The sequence below is a fragment of the Canis lupus genome, chromosome 29, assembly GCF_003254725.2.
Source record: "Canis lupus dingo isolate Sandy chromosome 29, ASM325472v2, whole genome shotgun sequence".
NCBI lineage: Eukaryota > Metazoa > Chordata > Mammalia > Carnivora > Canidae > Canis > Canis lupus.
The window spans coordinates 9,869,482-9,893,039 of NC_064271.1; the positions used below are offsets into that span (position 1 = coordinate 9,869,482).

General features: G+C 40.3%; 1 protein-coding gene across 5 annotated transcripts in view; it reads right to left on the reverse strand.

The window, feature by feature from the left end:
- TOX (thymocyte selection associated high mobility group box) overlaps window positions 1-23,558 on the reverse strand; it is a 299,059-nt gene that overhangs the window by 148,353 nt on the left and 127,148 nt on the right. For 3 of the 5 annotated variants that reach the window (XM_035708521.2, XM_025477801.3, XM_035708523.2), the window contains one exon: window positions 1,456-1,521. The exons of 1 other annotated variant lie outside the window; for it this stretch is intronic. In XM_035708521.2, coding sequence (XP_035564414.1) covers window positions 1,456-1,521 — 66 coding nt within the window. Of the gene's footprint in view, window positions 1-1,455; window positions 1,522-2,914; window positions 3,032-23,558 lie in introns of those variants that run through there. One more of the 5 variants, XM_035708522.2, reaches the window with a different exon arrangement.

A 23,558-nucleotide genomic window follows, 5' to 3' on the forward strand; every position in this document is an offset into this window, starting at 1 on the left:
CTTTAATCTAATAGTAATACTAAACTTGTCAGTACAGTTTGGGGATTGATGGTTAGAAGAAAATTAATAGTAACATTTTTCATTTTTTAATCAAACAGTCCTATTCACAACTACCTATGGATCTCTGAGGCTACTTAGCCGAATGAATTCAGTGAAGTGAGAATTGTAAATCCAAGCTCAGCCTTCCAAAGGTATTCTGAAAGTGATCAACTCAGTTGAATGGAAGGAAATGGAGTCCGGATCTTTGAACTGAATGATGACCTTCTCGTCTGGACAATATAGTGTAGCTTCCAGAATGTCTGCCAGAGAAGGCAGTGATCGTAATGACTTCGAAATGCAAAGTTCATGGAGAGGCAGGCTTGCCTCTGTTTTGAGTTAAGCACAAGACATTTTGTTCTTAGAGAAATTTCAAAGCTTCACAAAGTGCGCCCTTAACATATACATTAGATTAATTCACTGACAACCACCATGAAAAAAAAAATATATAGAAGTTTTATTTTTGTTCTCTATGCCCTCACCCATCCCAGCTATCAAATCTCTTTGGGCAGCTCTGGAGGCTTTAAAAAACTCCTATGTTAGAGTTTATGCCATAGTTACCGATACATGAAACTTCAAACAGCCATGGTTTGGCTATTCCAGAAAAAAAAAATTCAAATCTACAAAATGCTCCTATGAACTCTCCCTCGCTTGTACTTATCCATTTATTTATTTTTGCTCACAGTGTCCTTACAGATTACCTTATGCTGGCACCGTGGGGCGGTTATAATTTTGCTTTAAATGCCCTCACCAGATTAAAGGGCCTGGTCTTAAGTACCTAAAAATAAATAGCCCAGAATTTACTTTTATAAATGTAACCATTTACATTTTCATTGGATTTTTGTTGTCACTTCTCATGATGAAATACCTCGTCAACCATTCCCAGTGAAAGGGCTACAAACATGCTCTTGAAAGTCTCAATCACAGCATGCACTTGGGCTCCAAAGCTACCCACCCGGCAGACCCTGCAAGCAGCCATACAGCGCCCACCGGCCACGTGCTTTCGGTTATAAATGCAACGTTGTATTGAAAACTGCCCCAATAGTCGATAATTAAAGCTACTTGTGACATGTGTAGCTTATAATGATTAACTCGTCTATCGTCAGAAGCACAAATAACCTGCACCTGTAAAGACTTTATTTCCTAAAGGTAAAACAACTGTTTAGGAAAGATCATGCTGGCAAAACAGCTGCTTGCCATTCTGGAGAGGAAACAAGGTAGTATCTTTCAACAAATGCCAACTCCGGTGTTTTATCAGCTCTATCTCATTAACTGGAAACAAGGCTTAAATGCTTTGTTTATAAATTATGATTATTCCTGATTGCGGCAGTTACTGATAGTGCTACTCATTTGCAATGCAACTCTTTGAATTTGTTTAATTACAATTTGAAACAAGGCAGAGAAGATTAATTAACCCACCTGGCTGGCTGGCACATAGTCCTGGCTCGGCTCTGTCATGCTCATATACATGTTCTCACCGTCAAACTGCGAATGAAATAATAGTAAACATTCAGCAATCTTGACTGTGTGCATGTTTGTTGTTGCTGTTTTCACCATCAAACTGGAAAACAGTAGCCATAAAAAAAAAAAAAATACTGTGGTTGGGAGTACAGAAAATCTGTCATAGCAAGTGAGCCACATCTTTTCTCTGATGTTTCTGTTGTCATCTTTCCTGACCCTGGATGTCAGTGATTTGGAGTAATTAGTGCTCTAGTAATTACAGCAAGCAAGCAAGAAATGAATGGTTTCCTTTCATCTGCAATCTGTTTTAAAACAAAAATGGCTCATTTTGCATACCATGTATACATACTGCAGTTCAGTTGTAATGAAGTATTAAATGAATGGCACTGTATGCTATACAAATACACTAAGGCACAGCTCAGTGCATTCTGAGTTTAGCTCTCAAAGGTGAAGAAGTGCAGAGTTGTTATAAGAGACTAAAACTGGCTTCATTGCAATAGCCTTATGATGAACAGTTTTAACTTTATAATAATCCTTGAAAAGAGCATGTGGCATTACAACTGTGGCTAAGAACGATAATGCCAATGAATACCGGGAAGAATCTACAAGCTCCACGATTAAACACTCCTGTCCAAAGTTTCTCAAAGATCTAGAATGAATGTTGGTATTACAGATGCACAGAAATTCATACACAAATGTACAAGGTAGGGACAAGAAGGGAGGAGGAGATTCGTGGGGTGGTACAAGTGCAGAACCGTCGGACAGTCCAAGCAACAGGGACATAACAACAACATACTTTTCATTATTTGGGGTTTCAAAGCAGTAATCACTCCATTCAGACTTAATCCCCGGCTATCTTTAGTCATTTGATCAATGGGCAAAGCATCCCTATACTTTCATTGCCAGACTAATTTCAGATGTGGGAATTCGAAAATCTGAAAAATTGCTTTTCAAGACAGAACAGTGTTATTGATGGAGGTGCAAGTACACAACAATACGGACGTATTCTATATACCATCAAAAAAGAGAAAACCGTGTTACAGACATCACATTCCACCAACTATGGGCTGCTCACATGAGAGGGTTGTACAAACCCTGGGATACCCCCAAGGTCTCTGAACTGGAACGTACAGCGGGTGCGTGCCCTGAAGATTCACACAGACGCGGGAAGACCCTCTTAAGGACACTGAAGCACTCACGAGGTTAAGTTCAAGGATCCAAAGGGTTTCCACACACATCACCCTGCAAATGTATTTCACTTGATATGAACAAACTTACTTATCTAAACAGATATGAAATCACTTATTGAATGATGTGGTTGTTAGGACAAGTCATAAATAGCACACTTAGAAAAGACTAGCTAGACATTTGGTTGCTTTGTCATCTGGCTCAGGAGCCCTGAGTCCAAGTGACTTACCCAAAGTTGCTTTTCCATCAGTCAGGTGAACGCCTTCCACCCAAAGATAGGCTAGCCCCAGTCAATCCACCTGCTACTGCTAACAGCTCAAAACCTGACAAAAAGCATCATTCAGCATTTCTCCACCCCCACCCCCTGTTGGTTTGTTTGCAAATGTTTCTAATGTTAAGATGCCAAAGAATCATTTAAAATATGGACAGTTTCTCTGACTATAGCAAACTAAACTGAACAGAAGTAGTGAAGTGGATCAAATACTCCACGGCCTATGCATATTCTATAAATGTGTTACTTTCTATTTCATCTTCTCTAACTCGTTTTCTAAATCTGGTGTCGTTCTCAAGCCAACTAAGGCTTTGAAGTTTTGGTTTTAGTCTATCCAAAGTGTATGCTAATTGAGTATATTCAATGTTACTGCTCTTGATAAGGACTCTGCTCAAAAAGAACCAATGCTTAACTACCAGAGAGCCAAGGCTGAAACAGCATTTTACAATAAAAGGTATGTGACTATGGGAATAACTTGTTTTTTGGAGTACATTCCATGTCCCCATCACCTGCCTGTAGCTTTACATGTACTAACTGGCATGTATTAACTGATTCAATCTTCACAACAACCACGAGTTAGGTACTATTATTACATACATTTTATAAAGGAAGATGCAAAGGCACAGAGAAGTTAGATGCTCAAGGTCACAGAGCTCTTAAGACAGGCAGCCTGACTTGCCAGCACGTGCACTCACCCACCAGAACATATAAATAGATTCTGAATGATAATGGTGAGTTGGCTATCAATTCTGAAAACAGTGTCAATAAATGATCAAGGCAGAGTGGTGGCACTACCTCAACCCTGAGATACTGTCCCGAACCTCTGTGGCATTGTGAGACTTTCAAAAGACTAAGATTCATAGTGAGCTGCCAATTTAGTAATCAGGTGGGCAGAATGTCTCCATATATTTATAATTAAGCCTTAAAGTTTTGAGAGGAGGTAGGATGATGATTTGTTTTATGTCAACCTGACTGGGCCCCAGGGTGCCAAGATATTTGGCCAAATTCTATTCTGTGTATGTCTGTGAGGTTATTTTTGGATGAAATTAATGTAAGAATTGGTAAAATAAGTAAAGAAGATCACCCTGCCTACTGTGTGCATGTGTACATGGCACAAAAAGGCTGACTCCCCCTGAGAGTAAGAGGGAACTCCCCCTACCTGACCCAGTGAATTGGAACAACAGTCTTTTCCTGCCACCAGACTTGAAACATCAGCTCTTCTTGGGTCTTAAGCCGGCCAGCTTTTGGACTGAAACTATACTACTGGCTCTCCTTTCCAGCTTCTCAACTATAGTTTTGGATTTCTCAGCCCCCACAATCAAATGAGACAATTTTGTACAATTCATCACACACCCTGATGGATCTTTTTCTGTGGTGAACCCTAACTAAAATGCTCTGGAAACTTATTTCTGGAGGACCTTCTATGTAGAAACTCAGGAGGGGATGACAACTGTTCCATGCTATGCTTGCTTCCTAGAGGAATGGAAGCCGTGTTGATATTGCTAGGATAGTCTCTGGACTCACTCAGTCCCAGTACCTCCTACACACCTTCACACCTCTTTGTCCAGAATGCCTTTCTTCCCTTCTATTTGCTGAAATGTTTCTTGTGCCCCTTGGTATTTTCTTACACCCTTAGGGCTTAAACCCTTTTCTTAGGGCTCTCTCCAGTTCTGGGCTCCCTCAAGGAGCCCCCTGGTTCCAGTGGGTTTTTTTTTTATTCGGGACCTATCTTCACTGAGGGAGCTACTGAGGATACACTGTGCATCTTAGTTATCTCTAGCACCTCAATAGCTTAGGACCAGCACATGGTTGGTCCTCAGGAAATGTCTATAATACATTATTGACTAAATAGATTATTTTCCTAGAGAAGGTGATCACTTGAGAAGATAAATAAGATTCAATTTTTAGAGAATGGTTTGAAGGCTTTGGAAAGGGGTCAGCTTAATGTTTTACAGTGGAGTAAAATTGGAGCAGAAGCCCTTTGAAAAATGTACAGAAAGAGCTAACGCCATTACTCAAATGCTAGATGTAGTTCTTCCTAAGATTTTTATATAATTAAAAAACAGAGAGATGGGCCCAGATTCAAGAGACCTGCCTATAAATGAATGTAGGCCTCTTTCAGAAGAATTTTGAGATGCCAAACAAAAATACAGCTGTATGTCACAACAGGCGTAGTCAGTCCTTGTGGCTTGATCAACACATGAGCCCAGGATCCCAGACCCCTGACCCTCTCCCCTCTCCACACATACCCCATCAGGTGAAAGCCATCGGTATACTGTTCACAGCTCCACTCAACCATACCCTTTCCAGGAGCTGGTTCCAGGGATCTCCCAGCAGGCCTTGCGCAGATGCACCGTTCTTAGAGTGCACCACGTGTAGTGGGCACATGTCCACTTGGACATGTGAAATTATACTGGAATTATAGTTCATAGAGCTCTAGAACTCTGGTCTTAGAAAGATCCCCAAAGGCTTCATATCTGAACTTCTCATGCTACGATTGGAGAAACAGACTGTTTTTATTGGTCACATGGTCCATCTGGGACTAAAATCAAGGTCTGAATTCTTAGCGGAAGACTTGGCCACTAGAACATGCCTCTGCTTTCTACTCCATCACTCACAAAAATGGGGGAACAGCCTCTATGACTACTTGTATTTGTATATGGCTTATGTGCATACCCCACAGTCTTGAAGGCACAGTATTTGCAGTATTACATTAATGATCCTGCTCTGCTTTATCTGGACCACATATTAGAGGAGCATTATTAATAACTGTTGCAATAAAATTGTTTTATTAAAAATAACTAATTACATTTCCCTACCCCTTATGTTTATCATAGTTATTATTCTTAGAAGTCAACTGAATTCAGGCATTATAACTTTTTAAAACATATCCAAACATACTAGGACTTTTAATTTCCATGTACTCTCAATTTAAAACCTGAAGCAAAGTTTGAAAGAATAAATAGGCTGGCTTATTTAAATCTAAATGTAAATGGCATCAACTCAGGATTAGCCTTTCTGACCAAGTGCTTTTATATTCTTTATTGTGTTTTTATTTCAAAGCACCAGGGGATGCAATCACATAAAAAGTCATTTATAATCTTCTACTACAGTTTTTTGAAATTGTTTTTAGAGGATATTAACCAAACCCATAATCCCAAAGAGCTTTTCAAACTAGGTAGTTATTATATCTTCTATTTAAAAACTGAAAGCAGACATCCAACACTGTCTGAACACAGTGAATGATGAGCAAAAATGGGCAATATTAGGCAACCCAAACCACCAAAACCAGAAAAATCAAAGGTAGAATGTGAACTATAAATCAATCACTGGCATTGGTACAGGAAATGGAATCTTTTTAGGGAAACCATTAGAGGAAACCGAGAAAACTGCTCTTGGGTAGGGGTGGCGGAGAACCTCATGGAATCCATGAAACAGTGCCACATTGTATGGCCTAGAAAAGGGAAAATCTTACATTTCTGGGTGTTTTCTGAAGGAATAGTTGATACTTTGAAATTTTTTTAAAGAGCTAAAAGTAGAAATGTTTATGGCAGAGAGTTAATTTGACATTACTGAGAAGATGCATTATAATAAATCAGAAGAGAGGGTAATAGCCTCAAAATAAAATATCTATTTTTGTGTTGCTTGGCTCAACACAAGATTATAAGTCATCCCTCCCCACCCCCTCCTTTTTTTTTTTTTTTTTTTTTTTAATAATGGAAGAAATAACCTAAGTTTGGGGCAGTGAAGCCAAAGCCTTTTGTTGTTTCACTGAATGAAGCAAAGCATTTTGAGAGCCAATGCAAAGGGGGATCATGAGTCCGGGAGCACCCAGCTCTCTGCTGCTCCCAAGCATGGGAACCACGTAGCCAACAAAAATAGAGCCAGGCAAACTCCAACACGTGCTCCCTATCCTCCCACTCTCAAGGGTTAAGTTCAGGAGACTCAGGAGAGGGAACCTGTGTTGATCTTCCAGCTTCAAGGCGCACTGGGTTGATGCGAGGTAGTCTAAAGTAACAGGCCTCGCGAGGGGCCAGGCTGAAGGTGACCGGTACTGGACACGAGGGCCCGGACAGCGGCTCCCACTGCAAGGAAAGGGGAGCAGAGCACAGCCTATCAACGCCCCGTGGAAAGAAACAGTCACTGGGCCGGTGCTTTGAATGGAAGCGCCTCACAGCCCGGCACCCTCCGAGCTGGGACGGGACCGGGCCGGCACGTGGCCCCTTGAACCTGAGCGGTCAACACTCTGCGGGCTGGAAATGGGATCCGGGCAGCAGGCTGGGCCCTGGAGGGGAGAGAGAAGCCCAGACCCACAACTAAAATACCGTGCCCGGAACTTAGAATCTGGCCTTGTTTTTTTTTGTTTTTTTTTTTTTCTTTTTTTGGGGGAACTGATTTTATAACTCGTTTTTGTCCTAGAGATAGATTTGATGGGACAGGGGTTGGTGGGGAGACTTGTAATATTGCGATGCCTTTGTTAGTTTCAACAACTGAAATTTTCAATAATGACGATGCTCCGCATAAACTTACAACTCAAACGAACACCTGTATCTTCTGTTAGGTATAGGCTCCGTGTGATGCCATCACGGCTCAAGCCAATTTTTTGACCTTTGCAGGCACTTTCCAATCACATTAGGTGTATTGAGTCCTTTAATTGTTCTGATTACCTTGCAATATGGTGACTATTATCACTCCCATTTTACAGATGACAAAACTGAGGCACAAACAAGTTAAGCCACTTGGCTGTGATGGATTCCATCACATGGGCCCCAGCCCAGGTCTTCTCAGCCTGTCTGACCTTAGGCCTTGGCCACTGGACTTTGCTTCCGGGACTGGCTGACACTATACCCATAGTCACAAAGCCCCCCAACATACCACTTCTGCTGCCACTACAGCTACAGACGAAGGTGCCCCAAGCCTGGCACTAACTTACATCAAGAGGCTCTGCACTTGCACTGGAGCCCGGTAAGTTCTGCTTTTCCCCCAAGTCTGTGCAAAAGGGCCAAGTAACACGTCCTGAGAGTGTGGCAGAGATGGGATCCAGTGGAAAGGACTGACCCGCAGCATCCCCTGTGGCCCCTTTAGAGAAGCCCCTCAAGCCCGGCAACCAGCAGTGATTTGTTGCAAAGCTATGACACTTGGAAATATGTGCTCTCCCTGTCTCCTTGCCTCCCTGTCTTGCTTCCTCTCTCTCTCTAGTTTCCCTGCACATTCCCTCCCAGCACTAACGCATGAGCTTTCTGGACACTAGGACAGGGCCCAGTAGTACACTGCTCAGTGACCGTGCTTGTAGGGGCCATGCTGCTCTAATCTGATCCCATCTTTGTTCCACTTCCATTATATTTTATTTAAGAGTCATTAATTCTATTTTCAATTCCTGTGCCAAGACAGAAACAAACTTATGAAATAGTAATAAATAGAAGAACAAAGATTTTCCTGTATCACAAAAACATTGCTCCATTTGAAAGGAAAAAAAAATGCAGGTTTCTAGAAACGTTCATTAACCCCAAACTTCCAACACAGGCAATACATTTCCATTATGCATTATTTAAGACAGCAAGGAATGTGTGGGATAAAAGCTTAACTATCAATCCAACTCCATTCTGGTGAGTCTAATGGCAATCAGTTTAACCAATTGAAAACATGCATGGTTTTTGCCAAAAGGCTTCCCTCCAGAAGGCGTAGTGATATTAGAAAATCAGGAGCAATGATTTCTGATTCCAGGTAGGAATATTGTTTTTGAAATAAATTCCCAAGTAATTTCTGAGTCTCTAAAGCATAAAGCTGTAAAACTATACCGTATACTTGAAACGAGGGTAGTTTCAAGTGATTGGTTCAGAACATTCCTTTTAACTTGTCATGTTTTAGACAAATTTCTCTGATTCCATGCAGTAAGGGAACAATTTGAGAAGTACATTCAAACTTGCTGGCCATCCTCACCTAAGCTCACTATTTCCACATGATCTCAGCTCTCACCTCATTTACCACAATCCCTAATCCTGCATAGATGTGGAATGAAAAGTATGAAAGTCATGACTTTTGGGGGGCTGGCTCTTTTATTGCTGGTATTCCTTCTCAAGCACGGTGAGCATTTTTCACAACCTGACAGGCACAGAAAAAAAGTGAGAGTATTTTTCTACACCTGTCTGGTCTGGAAGAGCACGCTTTGTTCGGGGAACCTCAAAACAAGAAGAAGGTAAGAGACTAAGGGAAGTTCAGAGCATTGATAATGTTATGAGACTTGTATGACAGATTTATAAAACAGATTAGCGGAGAACTTATAGGCTGGTTTGGGGACAACTGAATAGGCTGTAAACTTTTTAAAAAGATGCAAGGACAAACAATTATTGAATAATTTTGAAATTAAAAGTGGTAGTACCAAATAAAAATATAAATAGGAAGGTACAGAGTTATTAAGATGGAGATTCTCACTTCCTTATTATTATTACTCAGAAAATAACATTGTGGCTAAATATAACTATGATGTTACAGGAATAGATTTATGGTAATTAAAATCTCCTAATGGTAGGACAGGTGTTGAAATATAGTTTGGTAGGTTCAGGGCAGACTTGACCAATTAGGAATACAAGAAGTTCAGTTCATATCCACTCCACTTGTCTTTTTTGAGATCGTATTTGGCATTTATTTTCTTCAAGTTCCTGAGAGTTTCTGTTTTCCAAATAGATACATAATGACATTTTTAAAAACGGGATTAAATCCTTCAGGTTATTGAGTATGAATCTGTCCACTGTGAAGGGAAGCAAAGCTCTAATGTGGTGTATATCTGCCATTTTAAGGAAATTGGGAAGTCACTCAATCCATTCGTTATATCAAAAGGAGTGTAATTTTTAAATTTTCCTTAACATCTTCAAATACTATTTAGTTATAGCTATTTTTGCATAACCTCCTTTGATATTTAATCCGTGATCTCATGTGACTTTCCCTACTGACTTATCCACATTTTTCTGAAGCTTATGGCATAATTTCCCCTGCGTTAGCTTAAGGCTTCATGCAGATGTCCCCCTCGCAGGGCATATGCATTATACGTGTTTACAGTTTCAGTTCCAAAGTTTCTCTTATTGTCTTCATGTTTATAGTAGTTCAAACTACTCCCCTTAGATCGCCCTGCACTCTCATTTGACATTTTTTTTTTTTTTTGGTAGCATTCTCCCCAGTACTTTATCTCCCCTTTAAACCATGTCCTTTTTTTTTTTTTTAATAACATTATATGTTGCCAGAAACATGTCAGAGCTGAAACTAGAAGTCTTGTTGCTGGAAACAGCATGTGGACCTCTACTCAAAGCCTTATTTATACTGCACAGTGAGAAGTGATTGGTCTCCTTTGTTGTATTCTCTGGAATGGCACCATATGATGCTCTTTTGTTGAAAAATTGAGAGAAGAAACTATCACCACATGGGACTATCAGGGGTAAACCATCCAGCCTGATCTCACTGGTCCGTTAAAATTCCATGGTATTGACATGCTCCCAGAAAAAAATGTGATAGTTTTTCATTCATTAATTCAACAAATGGTCATGTTGCATCTACTAGGTGCCAGGCCCCTGTCTTGGAGATAGCTGCTGACAATAATTTTCTGCTTCTTGTGTGTCAGGTGCACACGTGTATTTACTCATTTAATCCTTACAATAACCCCGTGATGCAGGCAGTATTCATGTCCCTTATCAATAAAGACAATGAGCCTTCAGGAATTGAGTAAGTTGGAGGACATAGAGCAGAGCCTCAATTCTAGTCTGTCTGATGGCAGAAAAGTATCTAACAGGAGAAGTCAGCTCAAGGGAAATAAACCCCTTGCAAAAGAAAAGGCTTAATGAACATGCAAGTTTTAGGTATCCCAACAGACATGTAGGATTAATGAATACCATAACCAGCTCAATGACTATCAGGCCAGCAGACTTTATTGTTTTGTGACAGTACCCACTGACTGACAATGGGTATTTCCTACAAGTACCTGAACTAGAGCAGTGAGCAGAGGCAGAATGTGTGTTAAAGAAACCACAGAGTCAGGGGGATCCCTGGGTGGCTCAGCGGTTTAGCGCCTGCCTTTGGCCCAGAGCGCGATCCTGGAGTCCCGGGATTAAGTCCCGTGTCGGGCTCCCTGCATGGAGCCTGCTTCTCCCTCTGCTTGTGTCTCTGCCTCTCTCTCTCTCTCTCTCTATGTCTATCATGAATAAATAAAAAATAAAATCTTTAAAAAAAAAAAGAGTTCTTTATATATTTAAAAAAAAAAAAAAAGAAAGAAAAAAGAAACCAGAGTCAAATAACCCAGGATGGAGTCCTCTCTGCCACTCAGTGACTGTGAACACGGGATGAGCGTCAGTGGCCCCGTCATGGGACTGTCATGAAGGCCAGACCCACATCTGGAAGCGCCCAGCACAATGCTCAAGTCTAACAGATACTCAAAGTGAGTCCCTTACCTCTCTCTCTACTGCATGATAGCCTGGCCTCCGCCAGGTCAGTGCATTACGCTAGTCTTCCTTCTCCAACACTGCCTAAAACTCTTCACTACTCTCTCAAGCTTTCAGGTAAATTTCAGCTTCCTTAGTTTCAAACTCCAGGCCCTGCATGATGAAAACAACTATGGCCGCGTTAAGGCCAGGGCATGTGCCATGCCAAGTGTCAAATATTGTTGACCTCATTCCTGTCTGCATCTTATGTGACTTCTGTAGTTCATCACTGCTTCTAATTTACATATGGCCCGAAACCCCTGCCGCTACTTCTTTCCCTCCCCTCCTCTGCTTGGAATACCTTTCCCCATCCCACTTCCTGTTATTTCACTCCCTGTTTTCCTGGCAGGAGTGAAATGATCAGGGAGTTGAGCAACCAACCTGGAACAATTCTGAGTGTGAAAGGAGAGATTGAACAATTATGACTGAACAAAAGTCATAAGCTTGGACTCTCCCAGCCAAGGAGTATCTTGCCAGCAGAAGGTAAGGCCTCCTTAAAATCGCTGATGATGTAGGGTCCCTTCTCTGCACCAGCCTAAGTTCTAGTTCTCCATGGCATCTGGTGCTTTCCTGTAGCCTCCATGTCATTGTACTGCCACTGTTTCTTGACTCCTCTCCGACATTGGACTATGAGCTCTTTGAGGGCAAGGACCTTCCTATTTATTTTTCTATCCCCAGCACTGAGCATATGCCAAGCACATGGTATTTCCAAAAAGACATTGATGAACGATCAAATAAATTCAGTGCAATATCGCGAGGACTAACATCGTTCCAGATAGTTCGCCATTCTATGATTCCACAGTAGTATTTATTCCATGTGTTTTCACTTCCAAATCAATTTCTACCCATGAAAATAACTGCTCCCCGGAGGCATTGCAATCTTCTGCAAACCAGATCACACTCTAGCTTTCCCTTCCTTCCTGTCCTCCAGGGACCAGATTGTCTTCACTTGCTCGAGTTTGAATAATTTGAAAAGAAGTTCGTTTTATGAGATCTTAGATAATAGCTAACATCTTCATGGTACCAAGTAGGCAAGACCAGTTCCAGTAAGCAGATTGTGCCCATGCAGCTCCAGATCAAGCTAGTTTATTTTTTCACACTGACGTCAAGCTGCTGGTGAACATTTTGCTCTCTGAATCATCTCCAAATCTATACCAGCATGCTAATGAAAAACCGACTGGATTGGCACACAGAATGCAAGTCATTCTTCCCTTTCCCCATGTGGTTCGTGAGTAATTCGGGGCCTCTTTTTCCCTGGTAGGCACAGCGGAATAGGAAAGAATTTGGGGGAGATTCCATCATGGAGTGGGGTGGAAATAAGAAGATCCTGATAGGAGTCCCGATTTGGACACTTCTTAGCAGACTGATCTTGGGAATGAGAGTAAGAATTATATGTTCTTCATGCAATTATTTCAGATTTAAACAAGATATACCAAAGCATTTGTAGTTACAGAGCACTAAACATATAAACACTGTGCTACATTCTGGAAACTATGGTACATCCGCCTTATGGTAAGTTTATTGGACCGTTTCCGTCATTTGTTGGAAAGATCGATAGGCAGAAAGTAGTGCAAAATCAGGCTCAATATGCCCTGAATTCGCCTGTGAAGAGGTCTCTAATAGAGAAAGTGATATGTAGACATGATTTTTTAATCGCTATACTTGTACACAGTCCTACCTTAAATATTAGATAAGAGAAAAGCAATGAGTGGACAAAAGAAAATGGTAGAGTAAGCACCAAATAAATGAAAACTTTATAGAGCATCATGTGTGTATCTATGTGCACATAAACATGTGTACACGCACATGTTCTTTACATATGTGCATATTTATTTACTGTGTGTGTGCAAAATGTTTTTCTCCGGAAATGTTCTTTAACTGGCTTTCATTTACATTATTTGAGATCGTATAGAGGAGCAATAAAAACCGCCACATAAAATTGCAGGAGAAGTTGTCTGAAAGTGCAAAGCACACCTGAATGCTTCCCTTAATTTACAGAGAAACTATCACCCAGTCCTAGTGAACTACAATATATCACATTCACTTAGCTTGCTTCAGGTGAATTTATTGTCACACAATGAAGATTTCAGACAGTTTTGGCATAAAAAAATGCAATGTTATACTTAAAGATATAGTAGTAAGATACAGAATGATATAGGTCTCCTAGAGCATTTGATTTTTCATTGCTTATTAGCTCTAAGCATTAAATTATCCATAAGATAATGATCACTCATTGTATTTTCTGGAGCTATATAACAATTTCTGTTCTGGTTCACCAATTGCATAACTCCGCTAGATACTTAGGCTGTTTCAAAAATCAATGTATAATGCTCACATCAAAGAAATTATGTAATCTCTACTGCTCTGTAACCTATTATTTCACTTTCTGTAAGAAACTCTACATTATAAATACCTTTCGCACACTTCCTATTTGCTATGAAAAATTCTGGAATAATACATTTTTATAGCCATTAAGTAAATTAATATTAATGTTAGATTAAATGGTTTCAGGATTTTTCTGTTTGAAACGCCTTCTGAATAGTTCTGAGCAAAATGTACATATTTTAAATATATCTAATGAGTCTTGTCACTAAGAAATCCCTCAATGTTGCTTAAGATATTCAACTTGAAACAAATAATTTAAACACGTATTGAAGTCAGAATAGAATGGAAACCAAACATTAGAGCAAGATCAAATTATCCTCGAGGGATTCTTATTTTAAAAGCAGAACAATGTTGCCCTTTCTTCAGAGCTAACAGGACCTTCCTTGGCAAGTTGTATAGTCGTGCCTATGTGCCCAGTGCGTATAATACAGGCAACAAAGCTCTTTGGACACAGGACAGGAAAATATCCTGCATCTGCTATATAAAATCCTAGAGTTTCAGACCCCCCACTGCAGCCCACTTTGAAGCAATGAAACTGCATTTGTAATAACACATTTGTATTAGTGGTTCCAAAAGCTAATGCAGTTTCTCAACACATGTGCATTCCTACCTTTATGCAGACCGTAGGCTGTACGTTCTAAAACAGTGCATTTTTACACTGTCTGATTGTTGAAAAGGAAAGGGCTTGTGGATATGTATTTTTAGGAAAGCTTATGAGGCTCAAATATCTGCTATTTTCCCCGTAACTCTTCTTTCTGTTTCATCCATTAGCAGTCACTGAAGACTATTTTCAGTACAACGTTAAGTTGTGAAACTGATTCAACAAAGGGATTCTGTAATGCCAACCACATCAACCATAGAGTTGAAGCAATTCCATTATTTAGACAGTCATTAGCACTTCCTTGGATCTTTTTGGATTACAGTTCTGTTTTGTTATTGTTTTTCAATTGCTTGGCCCTAAGCTTTGCTTATTCTATTTAATAATATCATGATAGGGGCGCCTGGGTGGCTCAGTGGTTGAGCATCTGCCATTAGGGCATGATCCCGGGGTCCCACATCGGGCTCCCCCCAGGAGCCTGTGCCCTCTGCCTATGCCTCTGACTCTCTTTGTGTCTCTCATGAATAAATAAATAAATAAAATCCTTAAAAAAAGATATCATGATAGATATACAATGCAACCCACGTCTTCTATGGAAGTGGTTCTCAGAGGCGCCTGGGTGGCTCAGTGGTTTGGCGCCTGCCTTCGGCTCAGGGCATGATCCTGGAGTCCTGGGATCGAGTCCCAAATCAGGCTCCCTCTGCCTGTGTCTCATGAATAAATAAATAAATAAATAAAATCTTTTAAAAAAGGAAGTGGTTCTCAGCTGGGGGTGATTCCACCCCCACTTTGATGGTTATGACTAAAGGGGTGCTACTGGCATCTAGTGGGTAGAGACAGGATACTTCTGTACACCCTACATAGCATAGGAGAGCCCCCTTAAAAAGAATTATCCAGCCCTGATGTGAACAGGGTTGCTGCAGAGAAACCCTGGTGTATGAAATGTGCTTAGTTTGAAATTTGGGTCATCTTCATGAGAAACTGTGAGATGAGAGATGATATCAACTATGAAATGACTCCCTCAAGTAATAAAGTAGCTCAGTTAAATCAAATACTTTAAACGGCCTAAATAGTTTGTTCAATGCAATGAAATCACCAAACTGTTATAGGTCTGAAAGCACTATTCCAGGTGCTTTGGGTATGGTATTCAAAACAAGAATTAAAGAACATCATCCCAAACTTACAACTCCATTAATTTGAAATAAACACACACTGTATGTTTACATCCTTTGGAGTTACAATTACTCTGGGCAACCACAAGAAAACCAAATTAATTCTTCAAACTACACATAAAAACTGCTACTTGTCATGGTTGAAACCCGAGAGCTCTACGAAAAATCAGCAATTTGTTAATTGGGATTCTATTTATCTTTTCATGCACAAAACTAATTATTTGTTTGCAAGATGCTGTGTCTTCATTAAAACGATTAGTATTCTGAGTAGATGGCAGTATTAATTTTATAAGTGAAATTGGAATTTCATCACTGTTTTATGTGCAGTTCATAACACAATGAGTATTTCCACATGATACCAATCTGTCTAAAAAGAACAATTCTTCATAGACACAAAAAGTAGATATATCTAATTCACAGTGCCCACTATTTTTTTGAAATATCTTTCTGGATATCAAGGAGGCATATATATTATTCTCTGAAAGATAAATATGTAATATGTATATATAATATTGGGCTATGCACTACTTACAAAACCCTATCTCCCCCACCAAATTTTTATATTTTAAGACAAATATAAATTAAATCTAAAACAAATATAAAGTCATGTCTTCAATTTTTTCTAAGGAAGGGGAGTCTGTGACCAAATTATCTTCTATAATAGCAAGAGCAACTAATCTGAAATTAATTAATAAAAGTCCTCTGAATTTGGAATGTATCCCCTATTTTTTAGGCAGCATGTTTATCACCCCAATAGTGCCTTGGTTTAATAACATTATGACTTTCATTCACTTAGAATGTGGTAGTTGGACATGAAGGGGAGTGTCTCAGGAACCTATGGGTTTGCTAAGGGAAGACTATAGGATTTTATATGACCTCAGGCAATTCACAAAATAGATGCCCTTCTCAGTGGATACCTGGAAGTGGCCAAGTGGAGCCTGGGGGAACTTCAATTTTAGTGAAATCAGAAGACACAGAAAATTAGAAGTGTTCAGTGAAAACAAAATCTACGTAAGGCAGAACTCTGAGAAAAGTTAGCCTGGGTTCTCTTCCACACCTTGAAAATGGTAAACAACACTCTGTGCTGCTGGGGCTCACCTCTCAAACTGGTTAAGTAATTTTAATGAATAAGGCAAGAAATCTGGTCGCAAAAATCCTCTAATAATCTTAAAGGAAATAAACTACCTAATGTTTTTAAGCATTTAAACACTACTCGTTCCTAATTAGAAAAGTATGTATTAATAGACTTGTGTTTTTTTAATAGCATATTTTTTAAGTTTATAAACTTTATTTTTTAAATTAGTTTTAAGTTCATGGAAAAATTGAGTGCAAACCACAGAGTCCTCATATACTCCCCATCCCCAGGAGTACAGGATCTCCCCCGGCAATTGACATCCCACACCACAGGGTTACATTTATTATAATCGATGAACCTACATTGACCAAGGCTACTGCCCAAAGTCCAGAGTTTACATTAGGGCTCACTCCTGGTAGTGTACATTCCACGGGTTTTGGCAAATGCCTAGTGCCAGGTAACCACCATTACAGTATCATAGGAAAAGAACTATATTGGGGGCGTTTAATTTTTTTTTTTTTTTTGGTCTACACACAGTTAAGAGGATTCTTTTTCAGCCAGGACTGCCTCTACTTCCAAAAAAGTGCTGTTGCTAAAAATAAAGCCTCTAGTCTAAGCTCCTACTTGCAGTCCTTACCACACTGAGTATTAATTGGATTTTTCTTAAATTAACATTTGGGAAGGGTTAATGGAAAATGACATGCCTATTTAATGCTCTGCTCATTTGACATGATATCTTTCCAGAAATATCTGTAAGTAGATACAGGCTTTTACATGGATTAAAATGTCAGTAGTTGATTTCATAAAGAGGCAATACCACAATTATATTCCTTGTGCTGTTCCATCCTCAAACTGAATTTCTGGGAACATTTCCAAGTATCCCCAACAGCCTTTCTAGGTTAGTGACCAGGAATGTTTGCAAGTGACTAAATTTATATCATTTGGGCAAAAACTTCCCTTTGTGTTTCAGGCTATGTTGATACAGAACAAAATAGAGTAGAGAATTGGCAATTATCCTATTAATTTGATGAATGTGGACAGCTACACCAGATATTTTAAACCACCAAACAGAATTTTTTTTGTCTCAATGATCTAATTTGTTAACCAGATAACTGCCAAGACTCCAACATCATTCTGTTCCATATAAAATTATTCATAATTTTTCATAGTTCCAGTATCAGCTACTTAAGGGAAATGTATGTAAATGTATGGATATTTTTGCATTAAGGCTCTATTTCTCACTCCATACTGATGATGTAAAATGAAACAAAGAAAGAACATAGATAGTTATTGCTATTTTTGTCTGGCTTCTCAAATGGCCAGTATACATTAAAAAGCAATATGACATGGTGGCTAAGATCAACAGCTTTGAAGCTAACATGCTTGAGTTCAATGCTGGCTCTGCCTCTTAGTATATATAAGCCACTGCCTCAGTTTTTCTATCTATAAAATGGGGAAACAGTAGTGCCTAACTCTTGGGTCGTTGTGAAGATTAAGTGAGCTGGTACCTATAAACTGCTTAAAACAGAGCTCAGATCATAGTAAGCACTAAATAATAGAACTATTATCCTTTTTACTGAATTCATCACTAAGATTGGTCAAACCCATGAAGGATCTTTTAGAGAGGATAACAATGTCCTAAAACAGGATTTTGCACAAGTCTGGAAATTTAATAAAAATCGTTTAATTGTCCATTTAGCACAGGGAAATTTCATGGTAAGTAATGATACTGCAATAAAGCCTTTTTTTTTTTTTTTTTTTTTTAAAGAAGTGTATATAGCCTTATTAAGCATTGGGCTCCTGACTGTAAAGTCTGAGAGTAAGACCTGAGAAGCATGAGGGAAGGAAGGAGAAGGCTCGATGGTCCTAGAGCCTGTCCCCTCTCTTCTATCCTATTGGATGAATGGCTTCTCAGTACAGGAGGAGAGCATCTCATTTGCTGTCTCCTTTGAGCTGTTTTTTCTCCTGTCGTCTGAGCACCCACAAGTCACTATTAATCATCTGCCCAGCAATGGGAGGGGAATTTTGAAAAAACCTAAAAATTACTTTTCTATTTGTAGTGTGTCTCGAGCTTACACTTAAACCTTCTGTTTCCTGCAACTCTGTGTCTTAAAATTGAGTACACTTTAACAATACTCTAGGTATGACTTTCTCTTACCTCATTGATGATTTGCATTTTTTTTATTGATTCACTCATTAATTCAACATTTATTATACTACTGCCCCTATGCTCCAGGCACATTTCCAGAAAGTAGAGGTGGGGAGGGAAGGCCAAGATAATATGTTCCCTGCCCTCAAGCATTTCGTAGCTCCTAATGTAGCTCTGCCTGTCTGAATAAGTCCCTTTTTAAGTCTACTGACTGTTCCTTAATTAAAAAGGGGGGCACCAGGGTGGCTCAGTGGTTGTGTGTCTGCCTTTGGCTGAGGTTGTGATCCCGGGGTCCTGGGATCAAGCTCCGCATCAGACAGGGAGCTGGCTTTTCCCTCTGCTTATTTCTCTGCCTTTATCTCTGTGCCTCTCATGAATACATAAATAAAATCTAAAAAAAAAAAAATCTTTTGAAGCTCCTTCCCCCTTTCCAATGGGCTTCCTACTCTCTCATCTCACAGGTCAAGAGGTAGAGCTTAGAGATGGTTCCTTCTAGGTCATCCCTCCACTGTCTTTGGCAACTTCTCTTCTGGAGTCCACATTGGCTGCTCATCCCATATTTTTCTGTCTTAACTGTTGTCATTTCGTTTCTAGGATCCTGCTTTCCTTCCCTTCCTAGTTATTGCCCTTCCTGGTTTCAATATCCCTGTTGCTGATCTTTTCAAAACTGCCTTCAACTTTCTGTTGTTGTCACTGCAGTTGTAACTGACTACATCTCAACTTCCCGTTAGGTGCCAGGAGTAATGTGCACTTGTCATTGTACACAGTGGACCTCTGTGGATACTGTTAATTCCTTGCTCTGACTGGAACTTCCTTCCCTTCCACTTCTTCCATTTCTTAACTTGTAAGTCTTCTATCTGCTCTTTAATGACCTTTAATTACCCACTTCTCCCCCAGTCTTTGGGCCACTGACTCCAAGAAGATGTAGGTTGCACTTCAGGGCTGGTCACGTCAAGGAAGCTCTTTCGACTATGCTATTTCTTTTGATATGTTTGTCTTTTTTCCCCATACCTGTCTTACACTTCTTAAAATCCTGGGGAAATCCCACCATGTTGCTTTCTTACTGCCCACTTCAAAGCCACATGATGTTCCTAGAGATTGTCATGATATTGAACTGATGTATGCCACTGAGCAGTTGTGTTTTCCAACCTTTACCAAGGTGCTTACTAGCTCAGCCGCTTTGGGGCTGTGGAGAACCATGTTCAAAGCTGTGATTTAAGAAATTATGCTCAGCATTATACTGGATGAGTTGCATTAGGAGACTCCCCGGTGACAAAAGACTGGTTAGAAGACGATGGCAACATGGGCCATGCCTGAGAGGCACAGTCTGTTAAGCACCCGACTCTTGGTTTCGGCTCAGGTCTGATCTCAGGGTCATGAGATCGAGCCCCATGATGGGCTGAGCATGAAGCCTGTTTGAGTTTCTCTCTCCTTCTTCTTTTGCCCCTCCCTTTCCTCTAAAATAAAGAAATAAATCTCCAAAGGGGGGGGGAAGACTATGACAAAAGTCTGGAAAAGATCTGATAGGGCAGAGATTAGAACTGAATGGGCATTTCAGATCTATAATCTGCAGGACTTGGTATGCAAAGGAGAGAGAAGTAGCCACAAGATAATTAGATTAAGAGATTGAGTGACAAAGGGGCATGAGGTTTCTTTGATGAAGACAGCCAGCAGGGAGTAAAAATGAAAAGGCGAAGGCAGGCGGAAACTCTGAGTTCCCATCCCATTCCCCACCTTGCCTGATCCAAGCTTTTACCTGATCCTCAGATACTCAACCCCTGATGACCTCTCCCCGATGATGACCTTGCCTCTTACTGTACAGAAAAATCTACCTGAAGAAGCTGCCTACTTCTCCTCCTCTCCATCCCCACTCTTTTGTTTGAAACCAAATTCTTCCTTTTTCCCTTTTGGGTTTCAGAGGTATATTTTTCTTTCTTCTCAGAGAGAACCCTCCCCTTGTACTCTCAATGAGATCCTCCTCTTGCAAATTGTCTAGACGGTAATTTCTTATCTTTTATCACCCCTCTCCCTAAAAATGGGCCAGATTCTTATTTTCTCACACACGCACACTAAACAAAACCCAAACAACCAATCAAGGATTCTTCTCTACTCTCAGCTACTCCCTCAAGTAACTAATTTATCTCTCTCCTTTCCATTATCAACAAAATGTCTCAAAATAACCTGGTATGCTTGCTGCATGCCTTTTCTAACCACTTACTCACTTGTCTCCTGACCCCTGGAATTCTTGTGCTGGCGTCTTCACTCCTGACACTGTTTCTCATACTCTTTCTCTCATTCAGGACTGACAACCAGTCCATCCCTCTTGGATATCTCGGTCTTTGATTTTTTTACGCTAATCTCCCCCAAAGCCTCTTCCCTGGCCCCACTCCATTTTCATTACTCCCAAGTGCCACCAAGGAGAATGGCTCTCTGAATCCTTTTCTCAGGAATGAGCTCTCTTTGACACAGGATCTACGGAGTCTCAGATCTTTTCAGGAATGACCTCTCTGCCTATGTCCACCTTTTCATTTGTACTCCTGCTGGCCATCTTCATCCAAGAAACCCATCAGAAGCCCGCATTGACTGTCTTCAAGGCTCAACTCTTCTGCCTTCTAAAGCTGTGCCTCTATTTTTATTAATGTCACAGCTCATGCTCCTTAGTCACTGAACCTCAATTTACATATCTGTGGATACTTCTCTCTCCCTTACATGCCAACAAATCCCGCAGATTACAGATCTGAAATATGCATTTCCACCACTTCAATCCTAATCCCTGCTCTGTCACCTCTTGTCCAGACTGTTGCCACAATCTTCTAACTGGCCTTCTATTACCCAGGCTTCTCTTACTGCAACCCATCCAATATAATTCTGAGAATAATTTCTTAAATTGCAGCTTTAAACATGGTTCACTCCCCTGCTCAAAATATGCCCTGGCTTCTCACTGCCAATTGAATAAAATGAAGTCTTCTTATTCTGATATCCAAAGCCTTCTACCATCTGCTCTCAGCTCAGCGAAGCTAGAACCACTGCCAAACCAAGCTGCTCCATGGGACCTCTGAGCTCACCGTTCCCCTCCGAGCTGCATTTATTCACATGTTTCCTCTGTTCGGAATGTCTTCCTTCCTCATCAAATAGCCAGATTTGACCACCCTTCTTTTATAGCCTTCCCTGATCCTTAAGCCAGAGTAATACTTATCTGTCTTCTGAATCAGCAGGCTCTCCATTAGTATTTCTTTTACATCAACCTCAGTCCCACTGAAACATTTGTGCATGTGTCCTCTTTTATCTACTAGCTTGCAAGCTCTTGGGGAGCAGAGGGTGTGGATTTGAGTCTAGTTCACTGACTCTACACACACCATAACATAGAGTGGGGGGTTCCCAAATATGTCACGAAAAGAACTCCCTATAGAACTTGTTAAAACACAGACTATTGCCCCGCCCCTGCCCCGCACCGCCCCCCCAACCTGCCAAGGTTTTGAGTCATCAAGTCACGGAAAGAGGAGTTTGCATGTCTAACAGATTCTCAGGTGATGCTGCTACTGCTGGTCCAGGAACCACAACCTGAGAACCATTTGCCCAGACAGAGCGAAGGCTTCTAGGCTCAAATCTATTTTCTGCCTCTCAAATGCCACAAAACCTTGAGTAGACAATCGCTCTGAGCCTCCAGTCCCTTGTGTAAAAGTGAAATTGTGATACTACTAGCCTGCATACATGAAGGAAGGCGGTTAAAAACCAATCACCAAAATCTGTAGAGCACCATATACAAATAAACGTCAAATGGATAAAAAGAGTTAAGCAATCCACCTCAGAAAGCCAAATCTATTCTGGTAATATTTTTCTCAGTGCCACCTTTCTTTTTACTTTAGTGTAGGCTTTTGAGCTTATTCTCCAGTTAGATAATCACTTTCCTTTTCTCCTGTAGAGATTCAGCTGTAAAACATGCTGAAAAAACCCAATGCTACATTCGACATCAGATGCAGTAAATATATTTCAGAAAGTCTCCCCTTGGGTCTGCATGCCAGGTGCACATGGAAGCAATTTGGCCCATTGGTTGAAAAATTCTCTTCACTGAAAATGAATGACTTGGCTCATTCCCTATGTGAACCTGAGATTCAGGGCTGGTATTATGGGGAGGTCACTTTGCCTCAGGACAAAAACTTGAGGGAGTGCTAAAGAACTGAGTAGTCAAGACAAATGGTATTTGAACACAATGTATTTTTGTACCATAAACATTAATGCAAAAAAACCCATGGTAGTCAGGAACAGCTTCATGACATTGGATTTGGCAGTGATTTCTTGGGAATGACACCAAAAGAATGGGCAACAAAAATATATCTATAAGTTGGACCATATCAAAATTAGAAACTTCCCTGAATTCAAGGACATAATCACCGGAATGAGAGCCAACCCACAGAATGAAAGAAAATATTTGTAAATCATATATCTGATAAGAGCTTAATATCTAGAACAGATGAAGAACTCCAACAACTCTAAAAAAAAAAAAAAGAATAAAAGAAACAACCTTGTTCAAAATGGGCAAAGGACTTGAGTAGACATTTTTACTCAAAGAAGTCAGAAAAATGACCAATAAGCACAAGAAAAGATACTTACCATCACTAGTCAAGAGAGAAATGGAAATCAAAACTACAAGGAGATGCCACTTCACACACATTTGGATGGCTACTAAACTAGAAAAAAGAAAAGGAAGGAACAAGTGTTGGCAAGAACATGGAAATATTATAGCTCTTGTGCATTGTT